General features: G+C 36.3%; 1 protein-coding gene across 2 annotated transcripts in view; it reads right to left on the bottom strand.

The window, feature by feature from the left end:
* Positions 1 to 3,706: 3,706 nt before the first annotated feature.
* Positions 3,707 to 15,494, bottom strand: part of LOC149773987 (uncharacterized) — a 44,944-nt gene continuing 33,156 nt past the window's right edge. For both annotated transcript variants that reach the window (XM_089945918.1, XM_089945919.1), the window contains exon 2: positions 3,707 to 6,049. In XM_089945918.1, the coding sequence (XP_089802044.1) occupies positions 5,105 to 5,899 (795 nt within the window). In that variant the 5' untranslated portion in view covers positions 5,900 to 6,049 and the 3' untranslated portion in view covers positions 3,707 to 5,104. The remainder of the gene's footprint in view (positions 6,050 to 15,494) is intronic.

Below are 15,494 nucleotides of genomic sequence, written 5' to 3' on the forward strand. Positions count from 1 at the left end.
ATTTGCCATATTGCCTGTCGTGCTAACCAATTTGCAGCAACATAACGTACAACATTTGCTGCATCAGCAAGTTTACTAATCACCTCTCTACCTTTCCAATATCCTCTTGGGTTATAATAAAGCGATTCCTTTATTTTATATTAATCGGTTGATCATTTACCGGCTCCTAATACTAGTTTACCTTTCACCGCAGATCTTACCAACTGATTAGCTAATGATTCTCTGAAAAATCTATTTTTTATGGAATTTAACGAGTGAATCAGCTTCACATCTTCAATATGTCGTTGTTGGAACTCCTTATATGTATACCTAACGTCATGAATATGACATGCTTTATCAATTTCTTTTATCGGATATTCACCAGGTTTTGGTTGATTTCGCTCATCAAGTCAGATATCAACTCAATTTCCAGGGCCGCAATAATTGTATCCTGGAAAATGTTTTTCTCCTGGATATTTAGCCCATGGAGTTCCTGGTAATTTTAATAATGAAGCAGCAATATCACCACCTGTTTTCATATGATACGAAATTTATATTTTTTGTGCCACATTTTACACGTTCGCCTGTAAGTGCACGCTTTTTATTTTATGTTATTATTGTTGTTAATCCACTGGTGGAGATGGATGCTCTACATCGAACACAAAATAGATCCATATTATTTTTTATATGTGTAAAACATGGAAGTCATTGATTTCTCAGCGACACGAAAACAAGAACCAGTAAAAGTTTCTGTTTTACCGAATTCCATTAGAATGATAATAATAGGTCCATCCGGATTGGGTAAAACATAATTACTGCTTAATTTGATAATGAGATTGCGAAAGTGGGATAAGTTGTATTTAGTAGTTCCGTCAGTTAATGAACAGAGATGTTACGAGGTGCTTACAGATTTTAATGAAAACTCAAAATTGTTGGACGAGAATGGTAATGATATTATTTATTTTATCACCGATATTGATGCAGCTCCATCAGTAGATGACCTCGATAGATTTATTAATAATCTCGTAGTATACGATGATGTAATGCTTGACATTCAATCAAATCCAGCAAGAATATCTTCTTGAGGCAGACACAAAACACAGACGTAATTTATGTTACTCAATGGTATACACAAATACCTAATGTGATCAGAGATAACTGTAATATTTTAGTTGTGTTTAATAGAGTCGATACACATACTCTGCGAAATATTCATCAGACTTGGTGTTCAGAGGATATGGACATGATTAATTTCAAAAACTTCTTTTCAAAAGCACAATCTGTTCCACACGGATTTATAACAGTAAATTTACATGATCCTCGATCTCGATATCATATAGGTCTTGATAAAATATCTGGTTGAGAGACTGAAAAAATAATGATTTAATTACTCACACATTTATAGCAGCAGAGAGGGTGCGACCAAAATTAAGTGTCACAATGGGTAAATAAAATTTTGAAAAACACGAACGACAAAAATAAAGTTACCCAATTAGAGAAACTCTCGGTTGTAGTTAGAGGCTTCGTAGGAAGCTTTATTTTTCAAAAATGTCGTTTCAGCGAAAGGTCTGTTCTCCCTCTCTGCTACTTTTTTATGATATCGTTTCGAACTGCTATTTATATGCATATCATGAAAAACTAGAATGGTGATGCAACCAAGGTTAGTGCTTGCACATGCGCACATGATGGTTTTGTTGCATCTACCATGTCTGAGATGTTGCAGTGTCTTACAAACCTTGAAAAGGTGTTTCTTCAAAATTAAATTTGGCTAATGTAAAGTTATGTCAGCAAACATGTTTTTCAAAGGCAAAGAATGTTTAAAGAGATTTGCATCAGGATTATCAGTAAATCTACCTGATTTATAACGCTGTGTAATGTGCATTGCAACCAAATTATTGTGGTCAACTTCTAATTATATTTCATTAATACCACATTTTATATGAAAACCACCCACGCCTTGAAAAAAAGAATTAGCAGAAAAATCATTAGTCTTCTGATTTGAAAATATAGCATTTAAAAGGAGCGGGTAGATCACTGACAGCCAAATGCGAGTTCATTTACATTTTAACGATTTTGTAATTTTTTGCAAGCAGAAAGCCATTTACATTTGTAGATGTTGCATTTTCCATGCATTCGATGGACAGATTGCACGGTCAAATTTGAAGTCATTGCAAGAACGAATTTTATTGTGCGAAAGATCTAAATTACCGTAAGGTTCTTGAAGTATTTATCACTTTCTACTGATCTTATAAACTTGCACATATTTCCTTGTTAAGCAGGGTATACCATTATTTTTCTTTCTCAAACACGGTTGAAGTGCCAAACAGTTCATCTCTAATGATGATGTAAATTCCTGAAAATATTTTTTCTTTGCATAGCTTAATCGTTGTCGTTGCTTAAATCGAGTGATGAAACGTATTCTTTCCACTAAAATTAATTTATGTTATTTTCAGGAGTCCGTGTGCTTTCGAACCATGCGCACAGTACACCTGCTCATAGTGGATACCCGTTTAGAGTGAATAACCACGCGTCACATGACATACCTGTTCATGCTGCGAATACCTGACTCTTCTTTTTAGCGAATGGTTGCTCCGAACGAACAGAATCAAACTTTTATTTGGAATAAATAAAAAGCATTTTATTCTTTCAATTTATATTTTCAATTACGCTGGTAACAAATTTTTTAATTCTTGCTGTGTTCCCATACAATTGCAAACGATATATTTCCTCATTTGTCCACCAACATTTATCTTCAAAAATGAATTATATATTCAAATTTTTGCTTGTTAAAAAAATCATCGATTAAATGTTCAATAATTAATTTAAAGATTAAAAACAAGTTAAACAAAAATTTAACTGTACTTGAAAAATGCGGGAGGTGGTGGGTTCGAACCACGACCGAGTCATAACAAAGACTAATAAAAATTGTACTAACAGTTCCCTCGCTAGGCGCTCAGCATTAGAGAGGTTCGTGTTGGGACTGGTCGGCATGGTGTCAGGATAAAGATGCTACCTGTCTGCGACATGATGCCCCAGTGCTAGACATCACTATAAAAACTTCAGACATAGTAGCGATATGAATGAAATTTGTAGAGCTACGTTAAAAATGAAAATCACACACACACACTCGCTCTTCGGCGCCATTAGAAACTTCCACGCCTTAGACTACTTCAAAATGTTCAAATATAAAAATCAGCTGATACATGTTCTTAAAGAATGTATTATTTTAAAAGTCTCTCTCTCTCTGTCTCTCTCTCTCTCTCTCTCTCTCTCAGTATTACTTAATAGGTTACACACTGTCTTTATAAATTACTCCGAATCCATCAAACACTAACCAATTGGGAAAAACTGAGTTACATATTTTCGGCAGATTATTGTAGGTGTTCAAATGTATCATCATATCTCTCATTTCAACATGACGTGTGTTGATCATTCATAGGCACTGTTCTTAGACATACGATGTGTTGACTGATGGAGGAAACAGGAAAAGCCACAGAAAACCATTATACTTAGATGGGTGACTAAAGCCCTTGCATATTCGGGATAGAATCTAGAGCTATAAATTTCACTGAATCATTAGATTATTATGGACTATTCTATACAGGGTCATCTTATCGAATTTAGACATAGATTTTCGATACTTGATTTAACCTCAGTAAATCTCTGTGTTAGTTGTTCAACTCGGTGGTTAACCTACAATGATGAGAATAAAAATTAATAATAAAAGTTTGAAAATAGGATTACATTTATTAAGTAAATTATAAAAATATATAAGTACGTATTTACTAACCCCAGCCACCGGTCTTTTACACATTCGTATAGTTTTCACATCAAATTACTTTAAAGGGAATATTCATATTGAATACTCGAGGTTTTATTCATAACACAAAGATCAGTTCTGAGATTCAGTCTAAAATTTTAATCAATTCAAAAGCAAAATTATCCTTCTAATGGTACAAAAGAGATTTTTCTTCAAATGTCAGCATTAATGCAAATAGTAATGTATGGATGTTTGACTATTATTTAGCGTTCAAAGTTTTCAATAGCGATGGGATAAAATTAGAAGCTCTATACAGCCCCTCTCTGGTAACGAATCGATACACAATACTGCCTTGACATAACTTAATTGTTTATCACTTAATTAACAATTAATTAGCTGCATCTATTTACATTTGGAAAAGAAAGAATGTTAAATGAAAATACAATTTTGACTTAAAAATAGCTTGCACCAGATATTCGGTCCAGGTTAATCGATTTCCATCGTAACTCTTTTTGAACAAAGTTCAATAATGTACGCCTATCTTGACATGTCATATGCTTCGTAGAGACAGTATACTATTATCAAGCAGTTCAGTAGTTGATTCATTTGCATAGGAAAAAGTGATTAATTAATCAACTAATTGCTGAAATCCCCGAATAGTGGGGTTGTTTTTGTTTTTAAAAGTATTCTGTACAAGGCGGCTCAATGGGATAAACGTGATTTAATCACTGATTAACATAACCTTTCCTTTAGAATCAATGTTTTATTGTATGAAACTTTCATAACGAAAAATGCAATACTTTTAGAGAACAGAGTTTAAATGTTAAGAAAATTAGACATAAAAGTCGAAATTATCCGGCTTTGAATTGTATATTCTCTATTGAATATGTGGGTGTTTATTTATTTATCGAGACAAGGAAGCATTTCTATTGAAATTTCCAATGACGTAATTCATATCATTAATGTGACGAATGGATTGGTCAGTATTCATAGGATTTTGAGTTTGATTGGCAACTAACCCGCGAAACCGAGATGGAGTACTCATAGTTATAACTTTTGATTTAATTTAGTTACTTTTTGACGGACAGATGTCATTTTCTTCGAGCAAGGTTGTGTTTGAACTTATTTCCAGAAACAAAAAATCCTTTAAGTTATATTATATTTTTTACATGCATTGTAACTGTTCTGATATTTTGTTTTCATTTATTCATCTAAAGAAAGAAACAAAAGAATGTTGCATTATGTCAGCTTCAGCAAATGAAAACTGTGTTCTTTACCTTGCTATATAACCTAATATCCAGTAACATGATACCTTTATCGGGTAACAGTCAGAAGAACTAGTATATAAGGACACAAATACGTGTACTAAAATCCCTTTTTTCTCCGATGAAAGGGAGACTTGTAGTTATCAGGCCCCTCTAAGAGGAAGCGCAAAACCTCCTTCTGCAAAGTGGTTGCTGATCTACGCAGTGACAGATCTGTCGTATTCACTTCTCCCATTGGAACCCCACCAGAAGATGCGGATCTGACCAAAATGGGACGGAATGCATCATTATTATCTTGCTGAGACTCCTGCTGCGTCTGTTGCTTGGACGACGAAGACTGAGGGGCCTCTTCAACACTTCTTTTTTGTCCTTGGTCTCCAACGGCAGTGAACATTATATTTTCCTCTCTTTGGAAGCCTCCAACAGGGATATTTACTTGACTTATACGTCGCCCTGCGGGACTCAATAGAGATGTTTGAGAATTATCTGGAATGTTCAATTGACTAAATCGTCTGTTGCTAATTTCCTCGTTGGATTTTCTGAGACTTTTTAAACTTACCATTAGCGATTCTTTCCTTTTGGGAACATCCCGGAACCGGTTGTAACTAAACTTTGGTGCATCACTTTTCGTTGGACTATCCTCAATGGTATGCTTCTGAAGGCGCGAGAAGCGATCCCAGACCATCTGTTGTTGACGTTGTGTCTCTGTGCAGAAGATGGACTGGTTCCTTTGATAGTACTTTAGTTTTCGTTCACATTCGGCACGTAAGTCCTTGTGTTTCCGGTACAGATGAGTCCTTCGTGGATAGTCCCACATGGACTCAAATCGTGCATCTTTTGTATAGTCATAAAAATTGTCCATCGTTGCCCCGGATCGTTCAGGGTTGTCAGCCATGGATTCCTTCAAATGTGAAACACAAAACGCTGAAGCTGATTTTTTTTCCCTCTCCTATCCTCTGGAATTTCACTTTCACTGCCTGGTTCGGATCATGTTTATATTGTTCTGATGTATGCAGTATCCTTAGATTCTTATACTTTGTAGAATCTAGAGCACAAAATATAAAAAAGTCTTCAATGGATTTAAAAGTTACAATGTAGGAACAAGTCAGATATTCAATCAACACCTTCAACGCTCTGGTTCTTGAGAAATGTGTCAACTCGGAGCTTTTAATCTGTTTGGCACAGTGCTAGCAGAGTAAATATTGAGAATAAAGTTTCAAGATAAAGTTTCTCTTTTTCACGTAAGCAATAAATCAATACATAGGGACATTTTAATTCCAGTATCTGCATATTTACACTACTATAAACGTTACTAGACCAGCAGGACTTGAGTATTTCACAAACGAAGAAATGACTAGACCGGGCAGACCCAAGAATTCAACAAAATTAACAACTTTACGAGGCCAATTAAACTATAAGGACAATTAGTGAAGAGAACATCACCAACTATACTCTGCTAGTATGCTGTACACGGTTTTAACACACAATCACACTCACACACGCACAAACACACGGTGAAGTTGTTTGCATGGGCAACATGCGCAATAGAGAGAATGTTGGCATACCTCTATAATACTTTCGTGTACTGTGACTGAATTTTTTTTTAATGTGGTGATTATGGAAACAATGCACTATCTAAAGAAGACAACTGATAAAGTGGTTGCTCCCATGTGATACAAAAACGAGCCAAAACTAGTCAAAACTGCATTAACTTTTGCAGTTATCAAAATAAGAGAAAAAGCATTTTGCCAGATTAGAACAATGCCAGCTTCCGACAGCACGTTTAATGAATGATAAATAGAAGTTATCAGATCGTTGTTTTTCGACCCTTTTAAAGTCCAGGGTGTGGCAATGACCAAACCGGAGCTAGCATTGTTTTGAAACATGCACTTCTGAAGTAAGGCTAAGCTGCATACTATATAACCCAAATTACGCCCATCGATAATACACCAATGTAATGGGAATTAATTGTTCTTTAAAAAAATACGTTGTTTTTTACACCCAGGGTAACCATTGAAGAAAACCTGGGAATTTCGTGTTCTTTAAAAACTAAACCCTATGCAAATTACGAAAAGTTAGAGCGCGACCTTAAAATTATTAAAGAAATCGCAATAGCTAGGTATACACGTTGATCTGTTAAGGATAAGAATAGACATTTTGCATGGACTTAAACTGACCTTGCTGAATAGATTACGCAAAACAATTTACATCATCTACCATCATGTTTAGACAAAATTGTAAAATTTCAGTTTTCATCACAGCAACGTCCTATAAATTAACAGCTGTAAAGAATAAAATTCTTAAATTGGTAGAATACTAGAACGAAACATTAAGTCCAATAAAATACAGCTTTTAATAAGGAGTTAGACTTTGCACATATTATGACAAAGGTTATAGAAACAAAAGATATTGAAAAATCATGATGATAACTGTAGGTAACCAATGTAACTACTGAAAAGGCAACAATCAGTGCACAGTCCGAAAGTCCTAGGTAAAACTATACAGCTCTTCGATGGATATTCTAGACGCTGGTCCTCTCTTGTAACCAATTACTGTTTGCAGTCTTGTAACCAATTACTGTTTGCAGCGACACAATGAATGAAACTGTTGCCACTCTCTTTAGTAATTAATTGTAAAACATTTACGATGTTTTTTGTTGTTTCTTTTTTTTTTCTCAGACATTTAAGGTGCCATATACATGTTTACTTTGCTCGCTTTGGATTTTCCATTGTGCAGGACATTCTGTGTCCGAGTACAGGATCACGTTTCGACTAGCTTTTGCCCTTTTGCGACCAGAAGTGGTATACGAGCTAGTGGGAAACGAATTAAAACTGCATTAAGAAACATCGGAACATTCGAGCAAAATTATTTGGAAGAAATAGACGGAGATCCGGAAGAAATGGAGGAATGCATAGAAAAGGTTGTGAAAGCAGAAAATCTAAATATGGAAAAGGTTTTATTAATTTTTTTATTTTTTAATTACTGGTAGCGGCTATTGCGTATACAAGTTGCACACATAACCATCCTACTGATCAAAGTGAAAAGCAAGGCCTGAGTCCGTGCGAAGCGTGATTTCTTCATACAAACACAGTGTCCGACACAACGGAAGAGCCTTAATGGAAGCAAAAGAGCTTTTGGCACGTTAAAGTCCAACGTCGAAGACCATGACTAAAACATACATGCCAAGCAGACCTAGCAATAATTATTACGTCCCAGAAATGTTCTAGATTTGTGTAGTTTAAATATCTGGTATAAAAAGAAACATAGAAAATATCATTTTCACTTATTACTAAACATAGTTTTAATAGTTTAATTTAGCATTTAAATGCAACTAATTTAGTTGCAAGCTAGAGCCGACGTCTAAAATGTATATCAAACAGCTATTTAAGCTGTTATTTTCATGGCTTGTGTCTGAGTTTACCGAAGCTATTTAGTTATACACAAACTGTTGTGGGATACAATAGTACCCATCAGCCTTGAACTTTCTCGATGCTCTTTTGTGTCTACAACCATTTGTTGCAATATGTGCAATGTTCAATGTCTTGTAGAAAGTCTGCTGAAATGTATGAATTTAATTCTTTACAGTTGTAATTGTTCATGTTATTATGACGCCAGCTGAAATTTGTCCAGTATGTGTGAGGATGATGGTAACTTCCTTATGTGACCTATTCTGCACGATCATTTTAAACGTACGCATATTAATTATTCTTACACTTAAGAAATCCTTGTGAATATCTGCCTGTTGTGGACACCTGTCTTCCTCAATAATTTTAAATGGTTATAATTCAGCACCGTTATTCAGTAGTCCGGCTAAGGCTCTATTCATTTCTCAATGATTTTCAAAATGGACCCAAGACTTATTGAGTTGGCCAAACATTTTGTTGTAGATGTGGACATCTATATCTACGAGATGCGATCTTTATCATAAATTTATTCAAACGTCCATCGGTTTTCTTAGATGTTTCATTCCCTGGTGGAAGCCATCTCTGAAGTTTGGGGTGTACTGACGCTATCAGGGACAGGATTTGTCGCTTTTTCTTACGACTAATTAGTACAGTTCTTCCGTCAGTTTGTTACCTAAAATTAGCAAGGTTGTCGCTGCGTGATATAAAATATGCACAACCTGTGAAATCGTCTCCATCGATTTAAGGAGCACCGCTGTTTGCATGCCTTGATATCTGAAGTAATTTCAATTCATATTCTTGACACTAATTTGATATTATTGATATCATGCTCCCCTTGACTCGAGCCTTTTGATGCAATGAAACTGTACTCTTGACGATACAGAGTGGTTAGCTATTAACTTTTACGGATATAGGCCAAAACGTGTTTCGAGGTGAAATACATGACCCTATTTGCAGGAGTTATGATTAAATATTAGAAACCTTAGGGCTCGTGTGTGTGTGTGTGTGTGTGTGTGTGTGTGTTAAAATAAATCTCTGGTGAGTACAAAATGACATACATTTCGAGCGGTAATCATGTAAGCCTTGAAGAACCGGCGTCAGTTACTAACACCACAAAATCAACTGTCAGCCGTTTACTTTCATATTAGCACAATATCTGTTTTTCCCTGAGATTATTACTTTCATACTCTGGGCTAATAATTTTAATGTGATGTATACCCAAGACTGATGCGTCGGGTAGTTATGGTAGTGTACATATTGCAATGATGAATGTAGAGTTTCTTGATGCCTGTATTTGATTATTTATGTATTTACTGTGTGTGTGGAAAGATTTGCATTCGTGTTAATTTTCACTATGGTCAACCAGTCTCTGTTTGTATTTGCGCTTTTGAATACCCCATGCTATTTTAAGACGTTCGTCTATTCGCATTTAACAATTTCACCAAACAAACAAACGAACAAACGTGTGTCCCAGTTTGCAGTAATGAATGGAGTTTAAGAAATTTAATAGACATCTTCATTCAAACGGTCCGATCCTGGGTTAAGCTGATACTACAATGGCAGTACGTGCATTCTGATTTGAGAAAACAATTCAGATCAGCGTATTGCTGAATCATGCTATGCGAAGCCTAACCAATTTAGATGTAGCTAAAACAATCTGGGGATAGTCCAATTCTACCTGGTTGTTTCTGAGCAAAATTCCGCATAGGAGTATCCATCAACACGGGAATGTAAATAATTGATGACATTTTAGGATTCTTGACATGCAGACACACACACACATACACGGAATACACGGATGAAAAGGAATCACAGATGAAAGTTCCTATGTTTAACATTTTATCCCTGGATCCGCAGAACCGATACTTTAGCTTTTGAAATCTAACCTAATCTAGACGATCTTGAAAAATGGTGACAACATTTTCATAACGACAAACATAATTTTAATGCAAAGATGGCATACCCATGACACTACATCATCTTTTTGAAGAATTAAAATGACTTTCTACCTTGTACCATAAACAATTTACATGACCCTGCATGTCTGTCACGGTGATTGAGTTTGAAATTTTGTACATGTATTTATATTATTCTGTATAATTACGATAATCTAACTAGCAATCAAAATTATTTAATGTAACAAGAGGATACAAAAGGTATCTGAAGCGAAGTTTTATGTATATACATAACGTATGCGAAAAGCCGCATCAAATGCGGTAAACATCCAGTGTTAACACACACCAATTTTTGCCCATAATGGAAGGAATTGGTAGTGGAGTTTATTAAAGGGGAGTTATGTGTCTTTATGAAAATAACAAGTTATGAAATTTTCCCTGACGGTAGCTCTTAGATATTCAAGCATCTGTACCAAGACGTATAAAAATCTGAGTAGACATAACTTGCATCGATCGGTTTGTCAAATGTTTATCTATGTCTGCCGTTTAGTAACTTCGGGTCAACAAAGTTTAATTCTTACTTGCTAATGGTGAATGTTGACCTGTAATATGAAAGTTACGTTGAATCTTCACCTATGCTCTGTCAGTTCTCTGATACACATAGCCCCTCTACTCTCCACTATCAATCCTTCTTGTTAAGACCCATATCGCTTGTACATAAAAAAGTATACATCGGTAAGTCTTTATCCCAGTGTAAATTAGTCTTTGCCGTCCTATTTTATGCTAAAATTATCTGCTTTACATTTTGGGAATGATTTAAGAGAGGAATTCGTCAGAAGACATATAACCTCGCCTTGTGATGTGCACTTAAACTGCTGTGTTTCGACAACGTTTGGACCACTCCTTCGAGTCCATCTTCTGCCTGCACGGACATCTAAAGACGAGTGTATGAGCCGATTCTCACTGATCTATAAGCAGGTCAACTAATGTAGCACACTTTGTGTGCATTAAAGCGTTGGGGGATGAGGCTCTTTTTCCGTCCCCCTCGAACAATTAATTAGTCCGCTATTGCGGAATTTAAATCTTCGTGCATGCACTTTGTGCACAAGCGATGATAATCAAATCTCATCATCGTTCGCGCCAGGGAACGTCGTCCAGTGAACATCGCAGAGCAGTGCAGCGTAGTCACCACATGCTGCGAAGACAAAGGACGAAAGTGGCAGTGGATAGCGACAAAGGGCACCGCCGCATAAGGATTTCGCTGCAAGATAAGTGGAGCGTCACAGGGGAATACACCAAAGCACTCGTCGTCACTAGGAATATATATATATATATATATATATATATATATATATATATATATATATATATATATATATATATATATATATACACATACATGTGTATATAAAAGTAGGGAGAAAGGAGTGGATAAGCATTCAGCACTTGGGCCGTGTCTAACCATAAGAAGAGAAGACAAATGGTGCGCGGCTATATACACGGAGCATGGAGCCCACGGTTACCTGTCTACCACGCATTTTAATCCGAATAAACAAAAAAAAAACGGATTACCAGTGACCAGTTATTAGCACAGTATTATGCTAATGCCGAAAAGACGTCATGACCGCTAAAATAGCAGTGGAAACCAATTCCGGACCTACCTGGACGACGTTCCTGATCTCAATTTGGAAAGATCGAGCAACACGTCAAATTGATTGGTTCATTGAATTTGGTTCTCAGTTTGGCTAGAGAACCCATTTGATAAAATCTTTGTGTTTTGTGTGCACTGACTTGATCTTTTCGGTCGCCTGCATCAAAAGTTAAACCTAATTACCTAACAGTGACTACATTTTTAATTGTCGCTTAGACAATTAGCTAATTTAAAATATTAGGGCCTTTTATTATGTACACTCTGTACAAATAATTAGGAATTGTTAGGAATTAGGAATATTATAAGACTTTGTTGAATTTGACTCAGTTGCACAGGTGGCTTACACAACATCGATTTTGTTAGGATCTATTTAAAAATAACTGGACATAAATACTTAAGTACGGGCTGGTCTTCAGTAACTCCATGCGGATGGCCTTCTTACCGGAATCTCCCTCACTTTCCACGTCTGGACGTCGTACACATGTGCGGAGATGTGGAATGATTTCCACCCGCCTAAATAAGGTGTCCCAGTTTAATGTCATTGTCGCAGACCAACCGCGACTGACGTTACAAACTACATTGGTCGACACCACAGTGATTGGTAAACAGAATTATTTTTTTTTAAGATCATGAGTGCGTGGGTCTATTCCTCTCATGAGTAGTACACCAGTCAGACTGTAATGGGTCCAAAAAGGGATCACGGTGTACACATAAACGCCTGGGGAATATGGCTCTCTTTCCTTCTCCCCAGGAACAATTATCAGGCTGCCGTGCAGTCAGAAACCAGTGGTAAATGTACTTATGTACGCACACCACTTTAATCTAAATAAGCAAGCAAGCAATTTCGCGCCACAATTCAGATTCAGATTCATTCACCATTCGAGCAGTGAACACCAAGGACTAGGTGCGGGGCAGGGCAGGTGGGAAAAGAAAGCGTGCACCTAGGAACACAGAACAAAGAATAAGAAGAATAATAAAAATGTAGAGAGGTGCATTTCTGATGTGAAATCATGGATGACATGTAACAACTGCAGATGAATGATGATAAAACTGAGGCCATTCTGATCACAACACAAAGTCTTTCTCATTCACATCCTTTACCTCAAACAATAAATATCAGCAAAACCAACATTAAATTCACACAATCAGTACGAAACCTAGGTGTTACTCTGGACAGTACTCTCACATTGTATCAACATTCATGAACATATGCAAGGCTACATATCTTGAGCTGAGACGCATCGGCTCAATTCGCAAATATCTTTCAGTTGATGCCACTAAAACACTTGTGTGTTCATTAGTACTTTCAAGACTGGACTATTGTAACTCTATTATGTCTGGTTCATCTCAATATCTGGCCCAGAAACTTCAAAAAGTTCAAAACACAGCTGCTCGGATCATACTTAGAGTACCATGATCAAAGCACACCTCCCCGCTGATCTGTACCCTACACTGGCTATCCATTCGATCCAGAATCAAACACAAAATTTATTCTCTGTGCTACGTTTCACTGTCGGACTCTAGTCCAACATACCTATCCGACCTCACCCATGTGTAAACACCAGTAAGATACGTACGCTCCTCTTCTGACAATCGTATACTCATTATTCCACACTATGAAATAAAGTCATATGGACAGCGTTCTTTTGCATACCAGGGCCCAGCAACGTGGAATGAATTGCCCACTGACCTTATACACAAAGACACAGTGATCCCATTCAGGAGTGCTCTCAAAACTCACTTATTTCGACTGCAAGAACAAACTTAAAGACCTAATAATGTTTCCTACCTTAAATATTCTCAGCGTGTTCTTTATGTTTTCTAATTTCATGGTGTTTGTTTTTGTAATCATATCATTATATGTTTTTTATCTTATAGGTGTTTTCTAATGTTCTAAAGCGCTTAGAGCTTCTAAAGATTAGGCGCGATACAAAGTCCTCATTATTATTGTTATTATTATTATTACTCGCTGCTAAGACCTTACATCAAAATGTTGCTGATAATAATCAACTAAAACAGACACAGAGAAGACGGGGGAAGCAGTAAACACGAGGTAGCCCACATAATGCAGGGCAACCAGTGATATGACAAGCACCACCAGAACCACGACTGTAAAGAGGTGGGTAAGAAAATTAGCTGTACGGAGAAAAAAGTGGAACCATAGAAGTTTAATGGGAAGGCGTACACTAGGTGGTCTGCTAAAAAAAGAAGACGTAAATCCAGTGACGTCACCACAAAAACAAGCTATGCCACCCTCTTATACCAAAGCAGCTAACCAACTTTCTAGCACCTGTTCCACAACAGCAGTCACAGAGAAGAACTCAGAACCAAAGATTGCTAACATTGCCATAATGTAACTGGTACTTCTCAATTTGGCTCGAGGACCTATTTTGACAATATCTCTATATAATAACCTAATTTGATGTATTCGTCGACCGCCATTAAAATTTCACCTATCTTTATCAAATGTGTGATGCAAAACGCACATAAGTCAATTTGACTTTACTGATTGCTTTTTACTAATAAATCATATGTACACTCAGTACACAAAATTCCAACTTATTAACGAATGGGTCATTTTTGAAATTCTTCAACTCGCTATATGTGATCAATTGCACATGTGGCTTAAACATTATTGGGTTTATTTATTGTCCACTAGTACAACTGGGCTTGATTTGAAATAAAATACATCTGGCGTTTTAAGGCTGTTAGAACGTGCTCGGTATATTAGTTGATTGAAATAACTACGTTAAACTAAATCTGACTGACAGTTGAAAATTTCGGTTCGTACTCTTACTTGGTGGAAGCAGGTTTGTAAACCGGAATTTGATTAGTAGTTGAATTTTTGGGTTGGTTTTCTACCTTGGTGGTATCAGGTATGTAAACTCGAATTTGATTGGAAGTTGAAACCTTTAGCTAGTTTTTCTACTTGGGCTAACTCAAACATACTAACTATGAAAGGCTGCATCTGATTGGAGGTTGAATTCTTTGACTAGTTTTTCAGCTTGTAAGGTTCGATGTATTAACTCAAATTTGATTGGTAGTTTAATACTCTTGTTGGAATTTAACTTGCAATGTGCAGCCATGATTGAATAAATCTAACTGAGGGCTGAATTCTCAACTAATAACTTAATTCTTTTAGTTGGGAATATTGGGTATTAACTATGATTGGAAATGCTAATTGAGTTTAATAAAACGCTCTTATTAGTAGGCGGATTGGAAATTGTTTGTTTGGGTTTGAGCGCCGATCCTAAATTTCTTTCCACTTTTGCCTCTTCCAGACAGACCAATTAAGAAGTGTGACACTCACACATAACCACGGAACTGTAGTGGCTTCATTCCTACAGTTCCGACTATTTAAGAATCTCGACATTAAAAAGCAGTTATCATTAGCGACTCTTTTAGCGTCATCAACTCGATCAAATGAAACCACTCTATCACAAGAAGCAATGACGTATGAAAATAACGATAAATATTATTAATAGTCCCCGTTTTTAAACTGAATTTAACATGGTATGCAATTTCATCACAATCCATTCT

The sequence above is a fragment of the Sinohyriopsis cumingii genome, unplaced genomic scaffold (assembly GCF_028554795.1).
Source record: "Sinohyriopsis cumingii isolate HCF-2022 unplaced genomic scaffold, ASM2855479v2 utg000459l, whole genome shotgun sequence".
NCBI classification, from domain to species: domain Eukaryota; kingdom Metazoa; phylum Mollusca; class Bivalvia; order Unionida; family Unionidae; genus Sinohyriopsis; species Sinohyriopsis cumingii.